General features: G+C 31.5%; 1 protein-coding gene across 3 annotated transcripts; it reads right to left on the bottom strand.

Annotated features, from left to right (window-relative positions):
* Positions 1–15: 15 nt before the first annotated feature.
* LOC124304021 (nicotinate phosphoribosyltransferase) lies at positions 16–21183 on the bottom strand. 3 transcript variants are annotated; one of them, XM_046761943.1, is made up of 11 exons: positions 21022–21183; positions 18205–18375; positions 16988–17114; positions 16614–16825; positions 14039–14157; positions 13142–13335; positions 11667–11864; positions 9236–9461; positions 8348–8668; positions 8065–8193; positions 16–7397 (listed from the first exon to the last, which is right to left on the bottom strand). In XM_046761943.1, the coding sequence occupies exons 1-11, from the start codon at positions 21089–21091 to the stop codon at positions 7320–7322; spliced, it is 1845 nt and encodes a 614-aa protein (XP_046617899.1). In that variant the 5' UTR covers positions 21092–21183; the 3' UTR covers positions 16–7319. The 3 variants fall into 3 exon arrangements, with proteins under 3 accessions (XP_046617899.1, XP_046617902.1, XP_046617901.1); XM_046761946.1 differs by lacking the exon at positions 11667–11864; XM_046761945.1 differs by lacking the exon at positions 18205–18375.
* Between the last annotated feature and the right edge of the window lie 516 nt (positions 21184–21699).

Raw genomic sequence — 21699 nt, 5'->3', positions numbered from 1 at the left:
TCAATTCATATACTCCAGGATGTTTTAGCTTTCAGTATCTAAAGGCGTTTTACTTCCGTTTACGACGTAAAAAAATGTACAATACCCAACAGTGTTAATTTTGAATTGGAGAATTCGTGCAAGTAACTTATTTTTTTTTTTTTAGAAGCACATCTTATTAATAATTTGGTAACAATAATTTACAATAGTAAGTGTAATACAAAAATTTTTGTTATCAAATAGCGTGTCTAATTCACTATGCAGATGTACTTTTAGGCTTGCTTATAATAACTGTGCAAATTGTGTGCTGCTATCCAACAGATTCCATACAATATATCCAACTATAAGTTGAAATATGTAACTAACAATTCTTGGGTTTGTTAGTTGTGCAAATATTACACACCCACCTGTTTACCAAGTAGTAATACTTGGTACGTGCGAATCTAGAATAATTTTATTTGAACAAAAAATGAATATTTGCAATATCACATGAAATTCTATCTAGTAAAATATGAAAAAAATTGGTTTCAATTAAAAACGGACGAAACAAAAAATTATCCGCAAGCTTGTCAGACAGGTAAAATACTTCCAATTTATTTATGCACTCTATGTGTAATTTAAATTTAATGCCTTTTAAAATGTTCATCAATTTCTGAATATACTAAAACACTTCTGTATTTTCATATTACTTGACGTTTTCCACGGGTGAGAATTTTTAGCTGGAATTCCCTCTACAACTTGGAAATATATCCTACAACAGACTATAGCAGTTTTATTCTATATTTCGTAGTAGGCAAAATGGCATAATTTCTTTCATTCTTTTCGATAATACATATGGATTAAACTTATCAACTGTCAGGTTGAGGGTCCGAAATTTTGAATATTAAAGATATAATAACCATCCCACTAAAGATATGTATCGGTTATTGTTGGGCCTTTATCACGATGCTTGTGAACGAAGTTATTACATTTTCAGATTTCTAAGAAACACAATTTTTTCCAATATTTTGATAATTTAAAATTTTCGATACAGTTATTCCTTAGATAAAAGTCTCAATTTTCTCGAAAGAAATCATATTATTTAAATAAATTATGGGGAATTCGTGTACAAAACGTTCTTAGGTTTTTGTCCTATGTAGAATTTAAAATTAAAATGGAACCTGGGGTTTTGACTACATTTAAAAAGATTTATGACGAGATATTTTAGCCTCGACTTAAGCCCGTGGGAAATTCGATAATCACCATATTAAGAATTATCTCAATATATATATAGGATATACGATTAATTGTATTAGGGTTTATCGGTAAAATTTTGTCAATATGATTAACTTTACAGATTATAAGTATCATTATCAGCGTCATCCTAGCCAACTAGTTCTAGTTGAAGAGAATCATTGAATTAATCAAAAAACAGTTCATTCACAGAGAAACTGAAAGATTGAATATGAGCAAACCTTACGCTCCAAAACAATAATTCGACATACAGCAAACTAATAACAAAAATTTCATTTTATTCAATCTACGGGTGAGTTATACTCGGGTACAAATTCGCTAATTTTCCAACGTTTGTCAGGGGTGGGTGAATCATAAAATTTGGAGAATTTCAAATATGTTGAGATTGTTTAGCAGTATTTGGAATTTGAAACAACAGCTTCTTTAAAGTAAAGCTTGAAAGAAGAGAGATGCAGAGCTATTATAGCAGTACTCTGATAAGAGATTAAGTTTTTTACAGTATGTTTCATATAAAATTATACCATACTTTGCATATTATCCAAAATAACAACAAATTTGTGAAATAGTTGTTCAAAACCCCAATAAAATTAATCGCCCATTGCATACATGTATTTAGAGGAAAAATGGGAGAAAAATTCTAAAATGTATATTGGAAATGGATTCAATACAAACTCAAGTATGTGTGTGTGGATGCAAGTGTGTATGATCGCATGTGTCAGAGTTCTCATCGTTAATTGATTTAAGCCTGCTCTCTCTTACGGTCACATGCAGAGTATACATATAACATATATATAGTAGCTAAGAAAGACGTGCAATAAATGCGATAAATGCTCTAGTTGAGAACATAAAACCCTATTTATTATCCATCCTAGGATAAATCTCTAAAAATGTTTGAAAGTTCATACGAGAATGAACAAAAAATTGTATGCGGACTTCTTCTGTACAGAATGAGAAATGCAAAAAGAAAAAGTATAAAAGCTATCCCGATTAAAGTATTTATTTATATACATATTTTTTTTTAAATTTAAATTCAGACACGTTATCGTAAAAACATCTGATTCAAAAATTTATAATACAGCATTCATTGGTATGGAAATTGAGTATAACATTTCCCAAAATTCAATAGGGAAATTCTTGAGAACCATATGACACGTAAAGGTCTGAAATTTGATATATATCTGTAGTAGGATATATGCTATAGCACCATCTCACAGTGAAATCAAAAGTTTGATCCTAAAACTGATAGTTGATGAATTGTCACAGTTATCAAATATCGTAGAACACTAAGAACAATCTTCGAAACATAAAGCACAATAATTCACTATGCAAGGAGAACTGAGTGATAGATTACGAGAAAAAAAATAAATAATACATTAAGTATAAGAAAAAAAGTACAGTGTAAATTTCTAAATTTCAATCAGATGGTATTAAACGTACTATATAGTATAAAATATGTCTGCAAATTATATTTAATATCTGGTTAATATTTATTACAATTTAGACCAGATTTATATACCCATCTCACAATCGGTGAGTCTTTTTACACTCTCAAACTACTCATAGTAATTATATTAAGGTTAAATCTATCTACATGGATATATGTAGGTGGGACATGCCAAATGAGATTATCTCGGCTGTTTTGCTTATAGTCTTTGATTCCTTTGCAGCTAGTAAAGTGTTTTGTATTTGAAGAACATTTCAACTCATTTTCAGAATTCTTTCCACATCCATTAAACCCATATACTTGTTTAAAGACTGTAAATCAAAGACTTTTTCCTAATGTTTCTTAAATTGCTTTTCTCTGCATTTAGTATTCTTAATTACATCTGAAAAGCTTGAGTCAAAAGTTCACTCCGTTTGGTTGATCTGGTATGAAATGCTCCACATATGTACCAATACCCTTGTACGTACTTCAGTACCTTATCTTGAGTTGGACAGTGGATAATTCAGATATCAATAAAATGATGAAATGGTTTGCGTTACTAAAGTGAAGCAAGAATAATTGCCAACTGAGTTGCCAATTAGAGGCACTGCTACTTTTGTTTGGTACTCAATTAATAGAAACATAGGTGTTTGCAGAATGCAATGCTGCTAACAAGTATGTTCATTAAAGAATATATATTTATGCTGAGTGTGAATTTGAAATTTAAAAAACCACTCTAATCCTTAATGCCATCATATATAAGCTAGTAATTACGTTGTATAAGTCGCCATTAAAATTTTGTTTTCGTTGTACTACTTAGATGTATGTTATTCGATTCAGGCAACTTTGGTTTCAGAATTTATCCAGTTACCTTTCCAAATACAATCGTATTCAATAAGTAAGTAGAGAAGCATTAGCCGACGATGCACATAATGAAAAGGTATTTCATCTCTGAAAGAAATATGTGTAATACAAATTATTTGTGTTTATCACTACTGTTTCAAGTTAGGAATACAGTTATTTAGTATTGGATCAAATTATAATTTTTCATTTAGGAATTGTGAATTACAAAATATGTATTTTGCAATTCAAATCCATTCAAATTGATACGATTGGTAGATTTAAAATTTTCAAATTCAACTGAGTCTTTATTAATTAAGATGTTCAGATTGTAATTAGATTTGATTAACTCATAAGTTGTACTTGAAAATTTTGATCGAGTTGAATAAAGATGATAATTATATTGAAGACTATAAAATTAAGGTAACTAAGATGTTGGTTACTGAAAAAAATTGTAACTGAATCGATGAAAATAAATACAAATCACGAATGAGTTTTGTAGTTGATTCCCTTTTAATTACGAATTTGGATCGTATTATCTATTTGATTTCGTATTTACACGTGTTTGTAATTACAATGTAATTTATCATAAATTATAATTGACTAGTGCCCAGCACATCAATTGTTATCGTAAGTGTACAAGAGTTCAATAATATATTGTGCGATTAAATTTAATTTGTGACCACAGTTTTGATATGATAGTAAAAAATAAAAGGATATATCAGGCACTGTTCAGCTAAAATTTTTATCCATAGTCCGTTATAGTAATGCGAATGCGGTTATTCGCAAAAAAATTCTTCGATTTCCCCATAGAGAACGATAGATACTGCGAGGCTTTCGTTGATATTTATTATTTCTAAATGAATATTACAAAATAGAATCCGTGCAGATGATTGAGCTTTAAATTCCAGCATTATAAATTTGCTACGTGGATGGTTAGTATATTCAGCATAGTTACCTCCTAATACAATATTAGATTTCAAAACGAGATGCAATGTACACAGTTATTTGTTGACTAAGCTAAAACCGTAAACAACCTTTCACAATACGAAGTTAAAAAAAAATATTTGAAAAATAAGCCCATTCTAACAGCGTACTTATTATGTAAAATACTCTAAACATAAATCTGCCATTCCCTAAAAAGTAATCTGTGCTTGGCTTCGTAATGGGAAATCAAGCTAACTTAATAGCAAGTCAAGTAGTTTTTAATTGTACATTGATTCGAAATTTTAGCACTATTCCTTAAAACTATATAAATTACCGTATTGTTTCGAGATTAAGCCGACCCCGTTTGTAAGACGACCGCTAATTCTGCGTATAAAGCGAGGGCGATTCTGGCGGGTGCTGTTGAAGACAGAAAACGTCGGCTTAAATTCGGACCAATACGGTATATCGCTATGCGTACTTGTGCTACCGCACATAATTATATCACATATTGACATAACGTTGCTAGATTATGATGTTTGAAAAAAATATATGTTTGATTACAAAACTAACCAACCTAGGTATATGGTATATAAAGCTATATAAACTTTGGAATATTACAATCCTTTCAGACATTGAAACAACATAATCATTAATTTAAAATCTGTAAAATATTTAAATGTATATTACAGAATTCATACTGTTGTTCCATGTATATATGAATTATTATCAATGTATGTGAACTTTCATTTTGTACAGTTTACAAAGTGTAATGAATAAAACTTTTCATTTTATTATGCTTTGTATTACTCTGAGTAATGTTCTCGTTCTTTGAGACTTACTTGTTAACCTTGTTATGTACATCACGTATACATACACAATATATTCAGAAAGCAGGCAATTGAAAGTAAATTCGTTGCCTCGAACCGATGACCATCAGTTGACTCTAACTGTGTGAATATATGTGGCCTTCTTCATTGAATATTCCACGCACAATACATAATAATTTTACTAAGCTCTAGAATGTTTGTTTTCTCTTTTGAATTACAGTTATTACCGCCAAAAGTACATCCTTCTTTTGTCACATTAATGGGGTACAGAAAAAACGAATGAATTTTCGGACTTCATATCTTGACAACAGATTATTAAATTTAAATAGAGTTTTTTTTCATTCAAAAGTATGAAGATTGAGCTTTGTTGACACATTTTTCATAAGATTCCATGAATAGAGAGCATTCGCTCGGTGATATGTTTTGCGGCGCCTGGGATATCTCAAAAACAACTCAAACCGATTTACTTAGAATTTGGAGACAGTATTCTTAGATAATTTATTTTGCCTGGATTTGATTTTGTACTTTTCAACACAACGGCGACGGTTTATAGATAAAATTATATTCTTAGTCTAAAATTTGCGACTTTTTTTATTTCAATAACAAAAAAAAATATAATTTTTCAAAAATTGGGAGTGTGGCAAAGAAGATAATCTATCCAAGAATAACATCTCCGAATTTGAAGTAAATTCGTTGACCCATTTTGAGATATCATGGGCACTGTAAAATATGTCAATGAGTGAAATAGTAGACGTTATTCTTAACAATAACCGTTGCTATAAATTCTGATAAAAAAAATATCTAAATGAAACTTGATCTGTATACTTTTTAATAAAAAATTCTTAATTGTTTGCTGAGATATAAATTTCCAAAATTCGCCCACTTTTTCCGTCGTCTGCTTATTTGTACCTCATTAACAAAAATTGGTTGTCAATAATACTTCCATGTCTTGTAATAAATTGAACTTGTTTCTTCAAATTTTAAGATATGTATAATAAAATTTTTAGATTTTTTTGAGGACCGTTTGAATTCTGCCTACAACGTACTATACATATGAGTATAAGTAGACACAGAACAGTAGATTGTGCATCGAGAATACATGGTAGATCTTTTTATGTCGAGTGTAAGTTTGCAATAGGAGTCTTAGGCAAGCGCATGCGCGAGCCAAAAACGGATATTGCAAAAATGTGATGCAAAAAAAGACTGCCTACACGGTGCATACGCTACTTTAATAAAAGTATGGTTTACTATTTTTGTTTTTGTACTTTAATGCTTTTTGTTTTGTACTGTTACAGAAGCGATTACTTTATGTACGGAATTAAGTAGGCAAAAAACGCGTAAACCATACTTGCATTATATAAAGAATTTTTTTGAAATACTACCCAGATTTGATTAAGAAATTCATTCGCTGCAATATTCTGAGTTTCAATGAATTTTCTCCAATTTTATTACCCACTTTCGTTATGAAATGGCAAATATCTCAGTTTGAAAATAAAATTGATAATTTTTTAACGACTTTTTGCAATTTTCTTGAAACATAATCGAGGATTTGTTATATATCTTCTCAATATTGATATTCAGTATTTTCAAAGTTCTTCATTATCGTTAGTATTATTATTTCCAATAATTTACCATGAAAAAATTTGGAAGAGCAATATAACTAATGTTTTAAATGAAACTAGATTTCGAAATCAAACGATGATCCGCTAAGAATCTTCTAGGAACAAAATCATTTGATTCCATCAAATATCTTGGCTTTCGAATGCGAGACCTTGCTTCTAACCACGTATGATGACATAATCAAGTCAATAGCGTTAGGGTTAGAGGAATTTTCCTGATTTTATAAGGTGATGGAATATTTTTGGGATAAAATGTAAAATTTTAGGAAACCTAGGAATCTTAGAGCATTCCCAAGGCCTGTTGCACTTGATATAATTGGATAGCCTTCTCACAGTAGGCTTGTCAATATATCCTGAAGAATGGACGCTCTACAGCTATATTATACTGATAGTATGTAGAGGTATGACATCAGCATAAAAATTTGAATTGTTAATCCGTAGTCATTTTGTGCTTATCAGCTTTTTATTACCCTATGAAAGTTCACCAATCGGTGCATTCTGTAGCCACAAATCATGGATAAAGTTGTACAAATCATCACTGACTGCAACCTGTGGGAAGTAATATGTAATGCTTTTTAATCTTATGAGCATTACAATTAAATATAAACAATGTGTCATAACATCGAACAAAAGCTTTTGATTAGGGATGTGCAAATAATGGTCAAATCGAATATTCGTGTATTCTAATTTTTTGAATACTTCGGATACTTCGAGTTATTTTAACAATTTTAACAGCTCTAATTATTCAAATTTGTCGGTTCAAATCTTCAATTCTCCGATTGAGATTACATTCTCTTTTTTCTGTTTTAAAAGTATTTAGTTGAATGACATGTACGACTATCAAAATTCGTTTTAATGGTAGCTTGAATGTGATTTCTTAAAAAATCATAAGTTTCATGTCAAAAGATGAATCAATTCGAACAATTCCTAAATTTCAAAAGTAACAGAATTTGTAAAGTAAGAGTTGACTGAAAATAAAAAAAAAAAAATAAACAAATAAATCGCATACTTGAACCTCTGGTGGAATTATTAGGATCCGTTGTCACAAGTATGCATAATGAAAATTGAAGATTCGTGGTTCCGAACCAATGATCTGAAATCTTCGAATTACTCAAATTAAATTATTCAATTCGTATGTCAAATCATATGTGGTTTCGAATAATTTGAACATCCCTATCTTTGATATTATATTACTCCATGAACTTATATATATTACCTTGTAAGGTGTTGGATTCAAATTTCGTTTGTGGTCGTTACGTAATGTTCGAAGGGAAACTTGTACTCTATTTTTAGTTTCTTCTAGCGTCGGTAACGGAGTGCATATCTTACCATTCTCCCAGTATACCTGTAACAATAATTCACAGTCAACTCAAATATTCGAACAAATGTATGTTTTAAATGTATAGATTATTATTATTATTACAAAAAAAAAAGAACTGAAAGCTACTCTTAAATATCGGTTAGCGAAAAAAGAATTCGATTTGATTTCACATCTTCACCTTGTACAGTGACTCTACGCGTGTTGGAATAACATACGCCCGTTTCGATTCTTGGAATGGGTGTCTGCACAGAACTTTATTCCCCACTTGCGGCGGATCCTCTATGGATCTTTGTAACAAATCAATTAATGCATGTCCATCAGCGCCATATAATCTATAAGCATTCTTTTTACCAGGCATTGTTACTTTGCCGACATCCTGACTAAGTTTTATTCTTGGCTGGTCATTTATTTCCACCATTTTATAAACACATCCCAATGCAGGTTGCTTTTGACATGTTACCAAATGTGTTCCAATTCCAAAACAGTCAATCTTGTGCCCCTGAAATACATATCATGTATTATACAATGATGATAGAAATTTGTAGTGTTGTATAAGGAATTGAATATTATTATTTAGATAAAGAAAAGATTATTTAAACACAAACTCATGTAGCTAACAGTAACATGAAAGATACTTTCTCATACAATTATCTCTCTAACAGATAAGACTATCCTCATTTTCATTTAGATAATCAAAAGGATAACGATGAAAACGAGAGATTCGTAATACACTGAGAAAAAGAATTGTTGATTCAATAAATTATTTCATCATAGGTTTTTCTTGTTGAATAATTTATATTAATAAAATTACATCAGAGTCTTGAGTTCAAATGGCCGCACCTACGGTTCAGTGTTTTCTTCTCTCAGTTTATCTCATCTTCATACAGTAAAAAAGGTGAAAAGGAATAGTAGATTGATCAAGATCAAGACGAAAGTTGATATCTATCTGGATAACTTATCTGGATAACGTACAACACTGCAATTTTGACGTTTTTGAAGGATTAATTATTACAAGCGTAACAGAGAATTGGAGGGTGTAGGATTCAACGAAACTAATTTTATTTACCTGTTCGTTCAAGCTTAATATAGTCTCTTCATTAATATCATTGGAAGCAACTATCGTCAGCTTAGCAAACCATGGTAAATTATATTTGACTGCAATTTTTTCAAATACTTCTCGTGCAGTCATACTCAAGTAGGCTAAATCTCCACTATCGATGCGAATACCGATTGCTTGGTAACCCAGGTCAGACAGCGCCAATGCCACAGCGCAGAAATTCAACAGCCCGCTCCTGTTCAGAAAATTGGTAAATAAACAGAACTAATATATTTCTGACCCTACACATGCATAGATTGATTCAGCAATGGTGACAATTTCAACTCAACCTTCACTGACGATGGCTTAATTGATGTTTTCTATGAAGCGCACGTAATTGTGTTTCATTCAAAGCTACATCTAAATAATTTTATCACTTTACCAATTACTAAAAGAAAGTTGCATAATTTTTTATTCTGTGCAAATTATTCGCATCCAGGATTTTCAAAAAGTAAGTTTTATAAATACAATGTTCTGAATCCTGCGGAAAAATGATGGGCTTGAATCACAGGTGCTTGGCGTCACAAACTATATCATATTATGGCCCGAAACAGCCGGCCCAAATTTGGACCGTCTAAACTTTGATAATTTCTTGTGATTACGTAGATAAATTTGAACGGAAGATCATGGTATCATGAATTGTGCAACTTTCCTGTTTACCCCATGCTGACAATGATAAAAAAATATGATGGTGTATGCATATATTTATGCCGTCTAAGTTTAAGGAACTAAGAAATTCTTGCATAAATATCACAAATTGTTGTCAGGGTAGTGATTGACTGTACATTCAAATAAAACGCCCATTTTCCCAGAAAATATTGTTAAATGATAGACAATCATGCGTGTGTACAAGGCACACTACACACGCTACAATAGGTATACACGAAGACAAATAACTGTGGCAGAAGGAAGGTTTGTCAAAAGCGCGATCTTTGAAAACCACTGGACGTCATTCAATTATATTTTACATTATTTTGATAAGTGTTCTGTAACGTTGCACAACTAGTGAAACCTTGACGAAAAATTGGTTTAAAAATGACAGAGAGAAATAAAAAAGGACTGGGAAACATATTTTTAAATAATGGTCATTTTGATTTAAGTATTCAGATTCAATAATTTATAAATTATGCGAAACAAGAACATGACGGATTATTTATTAATAGCAAAAAATCTTTAACTTCAGTTTACTCTCGGGCTGAATTTGGGAAGGCACTACATAAGGTCGAACATTGACAACCATTTTTTGTACGAAAAAAACACATAAAGCTTTATGTTAAATGAAATCCTTTTGATTTTTGCCTATTCTATGACTTCATGCTGCGTGAATATAGTGATATGATGAAACATTATATTTGCCTGTTATAAAAAGTGATGCTTTATTTCACCATTCATTAGTACAACCCCTGGGAACAGATGTAGTCAATGAGTGAATTTTTATTATTATTATTTATGAAATTAGAATCTTCCGTTCCACAACCAAGGAATGGAATTCTAAATACAAAGTTTCTTTCCCATTTATTTCCGAATTAAAAACTGATTTCTTTAATCTAGTACTGTTTCTGTAACTCGAGGTTTCTCAAAAATTGCATAACAGATACAACTGTATGTATTCACTGTTCGATTTAGATACAAATGAAAAGAGCAGTGTGTAAAAACCTGTTTTAGCCAATCATGGAAGTAGCTGACATTGCTTACTTTTTACAACGATTATTAATTTCCCCCACATTGCAGCTTTTGACAGAAACGTAGAACTGCATGCGTATACGAGCCTTACTTCAAATATATGGCAAACAAACGAAAGCACAATTACTTTAGACCTCATCAAGCCCTGGTGATGGTACTGATTAATAATTGCTTGGCATATCTCAAATAAAATATTTTTTCATGAATATAATATAATGTGCTCGCCCACCCACTAGACCAAAAATACACGCATTTGTATATTTACAACTTCTATTGAATAAGGCAAATATGGCGTTCTCCAGCAAGATTTTAATGAAAAATGTAAAATTTGGCAAACAAAACGTACAAATATCAGCCAATTTCTAACTGGACCAAAAACGAATCTTCATAACTTGGATTCTTTTACACAGATAAATTTGATATAATTCACTATTGATAAATTGATGGTAATATTCATGTCGGAGTTCAATGGTATTAAATATTAGTACCTGTATTTAAAATCAGTTGCTGAATATGAGACATGATTCAATGTTGAAATTATAATATGTAAAGAGGGTTGATAATTGTTTTAATTCTAAGTCATAAAAGATATTTTCATTAATATAGAGTTGAGGAATACTTCAACGAGTGTAATAATAAATTCGTGTATGTTGGGTTGTACTAATAAAAGTATCACTCTGTGTTTAAAAAAGAACTTATAAACAGCGCGGATTCGTACCTCACATAGAGCTCACCCAATTCACCTCTTTTTAAACAGCCATTGTTGCAATACATCGTAGAATTTGATATTAGCAGGCCATTTTTTCCACCATTAAGCACTGACTTACTTGCCCCATAAGCAAGTCCGTTAGTTAGAAGTTTAGGCTTTACATTTAGACTGCCTATGTGCGCCTGTCGCTTGGCCGATGCTTCTATGCTACAAACACACTCTTGTTAGGCTACTGTGCACATGCCATCAGCTATGTGCTTGTGCGAACACTCGTAAGTATTCTTTGTAATTCATATAAATCTTTTATCTTCACAACTTCCTCATTATTGTTGTATTTATTAAGATTAATCTTTCAATATTTGTATTTTATTGTGCGAATATGTTTTACACGAATGAAAGGACCTTCGATTGTCTGTACTTGGTCTATGTGCTACAGGATCAGAAATGACTACTTATAACTGAACATGTCAATGTAACGTCTGTAAGATACTGTATAAGTTAACAAATTAAACTCCATAATGAAATGAAGTATATTGGATTTTGGACCTGAGATAAATTATATAAACCAATAAGTAATTTAATAAATTATAAATCAGCAACTCTGCTAAAGTACGTCAAATACTTACATTCAATTGTCAAAAGGTGATTTTATTAATAATTTTATGACAAACTGAGTGATAATAGTTTGAGAACATTGAATTTAATGAGTTATGGCTGTCATGCAAACAAAATAAACATTATAATATACACACACCATACTAAAATGCAACAAGATTTTAGTTGACACCTTCATTTACGATAAAACATCTACAGTTATCACAAGCACTAATCAGAATTTCAATTTGCTGAAATTTTATTTGATGAAAGTCAGCAAACAAATTTTTTTCGACCTTCTTATAATATGCAGGTCATTCTGATAGACAGAATATCTAAAATCAAGAAATTTATATATTTACAATATTAGACATACACGGAGAGTTCCAGCTATTTACACTCATTTTATAACCGCCGCCATTCCTAATTTTAAAGTCACCTTTGTAGAACCGTCAGATGGAACTACTCGTACTTCTCTTCCTATTTAATATCGATTAATCAAACCATTTTCAACCTTGGAAGTAATTATAGACAATATTCTGCCAAGACATAAACAGTTCACAAAATTTTCGGAAGTGAAACTTCAACCGTTTGAAAATTGAAGGTAAGCAAAGAAAGCTGGAAATTGTCATGTAACAAATTTTAGGGAGATAAGCTACCCGGAATATGAAATATAACGCCATAAATGCAAATGTATGTAAGTATTATCATGTCAATCTACAAGAAAAATAGTCTTTAATTATTTATCTACAATTTATCTTCCAAGCCCTGAAAAAGTACAAATTCTATTTCAACAATTAAGTACCAATTCCAATTGTGTAATGTGCCAATTTGGTTATGGAGAGCTATCACGAGCAAGTGTGGGGTTACAGTGCACAGTGTGAAAATACCTCTTAACATCGTACGTGTCTACTAGGGCCATGAATCCTTCTGGCAAAGCAATTGCAAAGCTTATCAAGGCCGCTAGTTCTCCATCCGATGCTTCAGACACTAAAGCTCCCAATTCAGAGGCGATAGAATCACGATAAGTGTAAGCAAGAGCCAAGAGATCACAAGTTATACCTGTCTCTTTGTGAACCAATGTCTGAAAATAAAAGGTCAAATGTGAGAAAGACACCTTCTGTTGGCATGTTTTTATACCCAAGTTTATCCCCTTTTCCATATATACCCAGAGCGAATGCAATTTAAAATATATTGGTAGATCGTCATTATTTGTGAAAATGTTTATGACAATGCAACCTGTAACACTAATCAAAAAATTGAATTTTATTTGTGTCTGGGTTACAAATGCTACGTTCTTGATGTTTACGTCTAGAAAATAAATGGAAAAAGATATCCCCACGTTTCGTTTAAGCGTTACGATGATAATCAGAAGGTAGATGTTATGCTAATATGCAAAAGTATCTTATTCTATAATCGTGTAATTTAGTTATCTCTCACAAAAATATTGCTTTACTCGTCATGAAATACATTTTTTTGAAGAATAAGTACGATTTTTTTCAATTTTAAGATGAAAGAAATAAGATCGAACTATCCATTACTCAAAGCAGAAGAATTATTCACAAATTAGATAAAGAATTTTTTAGCTAATCCCAGTATTATATGACGAATAGAGGTAAGGAGCAAGAACTTCAAATATAACGAAACATTGAGTTCATTAAAACATGCAGCAGTAAAAATATCGCATTATCACTGATCACTGAGCAAGTTTGATCTCCTTGTAAATATCCTTAGTGGCTGATCGATATAATTTATCGTACATTATTCTTATTAGTAATAGCACTCACTTTATTCTGTAAGTCCTCGACGCCAGTGAAGGAAGTAATATATGCATGTGCATGGGTCCCTTTCACTGGTATCCCAAATAATTTTCCTGCCAAGACATTACTTGTCCCATCGAAACCACCTAAAATCATTAAAAACATGAAGTCAAGCATTGTTATTCACATTTTACGGATTGAACAATATTTTTAGGACACTATATGACTTTTGATATACATTTGTACTGTATCTATTTATTATTTCAAGAGCTACGAATAAGCTAATTATGAATCATTTGGATCTGTAATGAATATGAATAATTAACGTTTTATAAATACTATTCAAGCAAAATATTATTCTGGCAATTGTTCTGTGAATGAAGATCGTATAATGCTAATGCATTTATCGTCTGATTATTTAAAATACAACTTTAGCATGAGTTTGAATTACATTACTCAATTCCAATTGGTATATTCTTAAGTCAGATCATAATTATTTGATTAAATGTTTACTGTTGTTTTAACTGTGTCTTTATTAGACAATACAAAATGTTTTCAAAATATAGTGCAGCTGTAATGTTAATTTATGTTTGCTCAAGATAAACGCTTGTTGGAGAAAACTGATCGACATATTAGGAACAAATGTTTTGTCTGGGTGAAATAAAATATTTGTGATATCTATGAATATCTAATTGGATTTATGTATATCATGTTTAGATCATCAATAAGGTAAGTTGTTCTGCAGCGAAATGCATAAATTTTTCACCGATCCATAAGAGAATGAAAAAATTAGCGATGCTTTTATGGGATTCAAAGAACATCGAATAACTTTTGACTCGAAAATTACTAGATATTCTGCAAGCAAATACCTGACAATTGATCACAACAGTTTCAGTATGTTTGTTATATTTATATAAATTTTACCGCTGATCCCCCAGTTACTCCAATGAAATTTGACTAGCAGGTGACTGTTAAAGCAAAGTTTAGAAGCGTGTGGGAAAATGATGAGTCATAAAGAATAGGTAGGTCACATATATAATACCAAGCAGTCCCTAAAATTGTAACACATCGCTAAGATGATACCTGCTGGTACTGAATGGAACATCATATTGATTTTAGTTTTGACGAAATTGTTTGGCATATAGTGCCTGTGGTGTGATGGTGCCAGACACCTGGCTCGTCCGTATTATAGTCAATCAATTACTCACGCACAGTGTTCAACACATTTACAGTAAATCGCTTTATCCACCACGGATTCTATGGAGTTTTATTAACAACCATAGGATTGCTATTAGGGATAAACTGTAGTTTTTCGAATTTAACTTGGCTTGGTGAATTTTGATACCCTTACTAGCCAATACACGAATTTATTGTTTGCCTTACATCTCTGAATAACATTGCAATGTTATTCGTTATCAACTTCACCACATTGCCACATTAAAAATCGAAAATTGTATTTCAAATAGAATCGTACATGCTCAAGTGATGCATCAAACGATGGTCAAACATTGGTCAAAAGTTTTTCAGCCGTTTATGATGCATTAACGATGTTAATTGAAAAAAAAAAAAAAATGGTAGGTTGACTGAATATTTTATTCCGATCAAAAAATTGTAAGTACTAAAATACCATCAACTGAAAACTAAAAACACAGCGGAAGTAAACGGAGCTGAATTAGAAAAACTATATTCAGAATAATTCCGTACAGTATTTTTCCAATTCTGATGTCTCAAAGATTTAAATCAGTTTATATTCTTTAATTATACTGCGAATATTTGAGATTGCATTCAATGAATTGAATTCATTAGAATTGAAATTAATGTGGATAGGAATCCAGTCGTCTTGTATTAAATTTCAAATTACACATTGAAATGAAAAATCGCATTTGTTGAATTGATGAAGCTTTCAAAATATAATATTGTACCAGTTCGTAATTCCGGCAAATTGGCATTCGAGGATAGTGTTACCAATTTAATTTCGGTTTACTGATAATTCAATAAGGTCAAAATAATTTATCATGTTAGCATTTTATGTCGTATATCTTGAAAAATTTAACAATGTATGACAGGTATTGAAGACTGGGGTTGATAACTTGTGGATTATCATGAATACATTTATCTCAGACTCAAATGAAGAACTACACTACAGATATTGGACACTTGAGGCCCAGTAATCAATTTGCATCCAAGCTACGAAGAAATAAAAATTATGAATCATTTCCAAGTCTTGTGTGGAGATAAATGTCGAAAACTTCTAATGGAGCTCATATCAACGCACGATCGGTTGCTATACGTAAATTGCCCGACTACTACTGCTATAAACGATAATGGGTGAAATTGCATGACACAGAGCCATTAAGAATATGAAAGGTAATTAATTTCAAATAAGGACACTGCAGCATTTCAGCGAAGTTTACTCTAATTCATCATCTTGGTCAGAATACAGCTTTTTGGCTACCCGCACATGTGACAAGAGCAGATAAATTAATCACCGTTTAACCTCGAGTCTAAACATTGCAACTTTTAGTAGGGCTACAAAAGCTTTTCAAGAGTTAAATATCTACAAACTATGTTTCAACTAGCATAGCATGAGAAGATAACATACCAATGTAGCTGTATTTCGAGGCACTCAGTCCACCGTCAGGCCCTTGTGCTCTTCTGAGGCCAAATTCCAACAAGGATACATTTTTTCCCGCAACCATTCGATATCTGGCAGCATTTGTTGCCATTAAACTTGCATAATTCACCAATGTTAACAAGGTTGTTTCTAAAAGCTGTACCATTATCAAAGGACCTTGTACTCTGATCAATGGTACCCTGAAAGTCAGGAAGCATTTCACTTCAGTAAAATTGAAAACTAATACAGTGAACATCTCATAGTTTCATTAAACAGTGCCATTATTAATTTGTTAAATTGTTTATCGCAATGTATGTTCACGATTTAGAACAAATAGATATTTTTAAGAATGTTACAGTTACCTTGGAAATACAACTGATCCCTCTTCGATAGCGTATAAGGTTACATCTTGTGCGGTAAGATTCCTTAGGTATTCGTAAAATTCGGGTTCAACAGAAGCTGGCAGAGTTGACTTCAGGTACTCAATATCTAAATGTAATTAATTGATAATAAGTAGCATTGATCAAAAGGTCAGATACGCGTGAATTTTTATTTACAGCCCTTTTGAGCATCCTTATTAGAGTTGTCTTATTAAGGAGGAAAAGACATTGCAGAATAGTAATAACAAGAATGCTTGAACAGATTGAGAAGAACTGAAATATATCCATACGAAAATTTCCTACGAAAAAATGTATTCATTCAAATTTAGGAACACTTGACGAAGATTCAGATCTAAATAAAACACTTTATACGATTTGTTCCATAAACAAAGTTTTCTATTATAAAAAAATTTAATAGTGTAAAAACTTTATCAACGTAAATTTACTATCACTTTTAATTTTAATTCCAATGGAAATTAGGAGATGAAAAAAATTCACGGGACTGTTGATGAATGGATTAATGTTAAAATTAGCAGGATTTTTGGATTGACATATCAGAATGGACAATGATTTGAACATCAATTGGTTCCAGATTATTAAAATTTCCAGGAGTAATAAGTTCCAAGTCTAATTTCTCTTTCTTTCGAATTAAAGTTTTTTTCTCCCTTGACATAAGAATTTGGTAATTGTATTCCTTCTAAACGCAGAATGTAAATTCTTAATTCTTTTCATTATCTGTAAGCCTCTGTCATATTTCTAACGAGGATTATACATTATAGGATGGGCCAGTAATTTATCAAAGTTATTGGGAGTACTAATAATTCAAATATGGCTAACTTTCAACTTTCTACAATTGTAAGACTTTAACAATAACATCTTATCGTCAAAACTAATCAAAAGAAATTCTTCCAAGATTTCTGCATCATGTTTATGGCAAGCCTCATCCTTGTTAAAACAGAACATAAAAAATTGAAAACATTATCCCATTTTATTAATTTTCTCATTGTCTCGACGGTTCTCAAATAAAGTAAGTTCCTATTGACGGGTATTATTTGTTCTACAAACTACAAATGCTGTTTACTATGCTCACATCCTATTACGTAAAAGGTCAAGAAATTATTGTTCATTATAACTAATGATGTGGCTTTTTAAGAGATAACAGAGTCATGTTATTCAACACTTTAATAAAAACGGCATACCACTATCTGAATAATAAAAATTCTCAAGAAACTTGAGGCACTCTCCAAGACCAGCAAAAATCGTAAACTCTCCTTGGAATGGATTCTTTCGAAAATACAAATCAAATACTGCACGATCCAGCACCTTTCCACTTTTCCAGTAAGCAAAGGCCATTGTGATTTGGTACAAGTCTAGAACACACACAATATTGTTAGAAAACTTTGTGCCATGTAGATGGTCTAATTGTAAATACTCGATCATTTTAATTGTTCGTGCGGCATTAAAGTGGTACTTAACTTGGCGTTGGAAAAATAGCCTCTATAACGCTCTCCAAACGAATCCTAAAAATGATTAGAAAAACACGTGTGCAAAGTTTTTAGCCACTACGTCAATGTAAATACGCGAACTAACAAACTTGAATTTTCCCGTTTTCCAATTAAGTTACAACAATTTTTTACCGAGGTGATGAATTTTAGGCAAATACATAGAAGCTGGTGATCTGATAAACACGACCGTTTTTCTTGCAGATTCCGAACTGTTTGTCCAAAGATATAAATAATTTTCAACCTCAAAAACTTTTTCTCTGCAATCAGCTACCAATAAGCGAACTGAAAGACAATCTACCTGTAAAGTACCACAAATTCATTGTACATGTAACAGTTGCATGTGATTGCATGGCCGTTATTTTCCATATGTTATCTTTGCTGAAAATTATTTGTCCTCCATAATGTTACTTTTTACGATGACAAGAAACCATATTTATACTGGAAAAATTACTTCCAGTAACCCTCAACAAAAAAGTAACCAGAATCGCTTTGAGCAATCTGAGTGGATGGTCAGTGATCTATTAAATATTTGGATCCGTATGCAATTTGTTAATAAAATATCTTGACGAAAAAGGGAAAAATGATGGTGAGGATTCCTACTCTTATCCAATCTAAGCCAAGGTAGACACTGGAAAATTATAAACTTCACAACTTACAATAAAAAAAAAGTTGGAGCTTTGAAATCTTGCAGCTATATCAATTATATATGAGACTTTGTACGTTAAATCAAACAATTCAGGTACCTCGAAATTTTATTTAAAGATAGATAATGTTTTTATAAAAACTTTAGTTGTAGGATCCTCAAATTTCAAGGTACGTTAACATAAAAAATCAATGACACATTAAAATCTAATTTTTGGGATGGTATCGCAAGAAAACCCTTGATTCAAGATTTTAAAAATATATATGGCTCATCTTTTCAACACGTACTTGAATTGTATAAAGGGCAACAGCGTCAAAAGCAGTTGGAGAAAACTTTCCATTTCTTTGTTCAACTTGATAAGAAATACTCCATACATAGAGTGTAGGTTAATTATTTATCGTTACATGAAAAAAAAATTGAAAAAAATATTACACAAAGATAGCATAATAATATTTCTGCAATCGGTCAACGTATGAACGATTGTATAGCTAATATATGTACATTAGACTGCCTCAAAAAAAAACCTCTATTTTTTTTTCGATCCCCCACTTCATGAAACCATAGTTTAAAACATAATATTGAATAGTATAGAACAATTATTATCTCCCTCCAACAGTTAGAATGATTTTTTACATGTTAATCAAATTCCAAATACAAAAACTCAATGCAGTACTGCTTTAAAAAATTGCACTGCGATTTCCTTTCGCGAGGTTCGATATCATGTTATGAAGTATGGTATAGTGAAATGAAAATAAATTAAGGTTTTGTTGAGGCAGTCTAATGTACATAACTATATTTTATAATATACTAGTATGACTATCTGCGAAGTACAATAGTTAGACATAATATAATTAAAAAATAATATTGATGTATTAATGTATTTTCCTAATAATACAAATTATAATCTCAAACATAATAAAGTACAAAATAATTCCTATCAAATACTGACAAGTGATAGGATATCTTTATCTTAAATACGAATTAAAGTCTTTATATCTCAGATATTCAATGTAGTTGTTTGTTTCAAAATATACTCAACCGTGCCCAACAATTATCCAAATTATGTATGGCAGACTGGCATTTTTTTAAAATATTATCTTTGAGGTAGTGAATGCTCTAGGTGTTCGAATTTACCTCCAAATTGCTTTATAATGTTTTTATACTACTAATAATATTGAATCATGTGTAATTACGAAAAATAAAATATTCAGCTTGGCAGTATATCAATCGTTCTCTTTAATAACCAAGTTTTTAAAAACGTATTCGAAAGTATTCCTCATTCAATATAAAGTAAACGCAAGGTTGTCTCGTGTGATAGTAAATAAAACTGTTGTAATTATTCAAATGGGTAATCAATCGAAACAAGAAGCATCTTCAAGTATTACCGCTTTATAGCTTGATATTATCATTACACGTGAATACAAAAGGAAATACATGACAGGCGGGAAAGCAGTTCAAATATTACGCAATGAGTGACAGGAATGACGTCTCGACGATTCAGTTTATACCTATAGTGACGTAACTACGTGACGTGACATGACAACTGGTTTCAGATGTATATGTGTATATGCATAAATGTCCAACGTTTGATAAATGATGACGAAAAATTCACAAGTTTAAAACACTGTTTCAGTATCGAAAAAAAAGAAAACGAAATTCACGTGGCTCGCACATAACATTCTGCGGATGTTTCGCTGTTGTAATTATGGGCACAGTGAGAATGAATGAACAACAAAACGGACTGTTTTTCACATGTCACCGCAGAAAGATTGGCGGCTGAATTAAGAGATTTGAAATTGGAGGTTAGAAATCGAACACAAAGATTGCATTTACCTTTATTACTTTTTATAAAACAAGGAAATAAATACCTGTAAGAAGTGGTTGAACAACACTGTTTTGCCGCATTTGCCCCCGCGGCATGTCCATGTCTGCTGACATGCTTGGATATTCACTGTAAAATGAAAAAAAAAAAACTAACTTAACGCAGCGGTCCTCTTAACAGCGGAGACGGCACACGACTAACCACCCGCCAGCAGATCGAACTGTACTAATGTTGTTCAGCAACCGTGGAGAGATATATGTATGTGTACATCCCCGAATCGCCACGATACGTGCTACAATCGATAAGAACGTTTGAAGGACGTTCGGTTGAGACCCATGTTCACACCGTTGCGTACCACTACTTTACAGTTATACCAACGGAAAATTATTGTAAATTTATCGTATTCTCAGATTCAAATATCTGGGCGCACTTTGTCTATATTATGTTTGCAAAATAAAATTATCTGTGATTAATTTGCATCTTTTTCAGGTGTATAATTGTATGTCATGTTGACTATGTTTCTCCCTGATTCCTAAAAACCAAAGAAGCTTTACATAAATCACGGACGAAAAAAAAAAAAAATACAAATGCGGTTTTGTTTTATTCGTACCGGATGTTAATAAGTATTTAATTTACAGTTCTAGATTTTTAATCTGAAAATTTAATGTCCAATTAGAAACGATTTTCATCGGGTTTACTCATAAAAATCACACTTGCTGCGACG

The sequence above is a fragment of the Neodiprion virginianus genome, chromosome 4, assembly GCF_021901495.1.
Source record: "Neodiprion virginianus isolate iyNeoVirg1 chromosome 4, iyNeoVirg1.1, whole genome shotgun sequence".
Lineage (NCBI taxonomy): Eukaryota > Metazoa > Arthropoda > Insecta > Hymenoptera > Diprionidae > Neodiprion > Neodiprion virginianus.
This window is presented reverse-complemented; position numbering and strand designations above follow the sequence as displayed.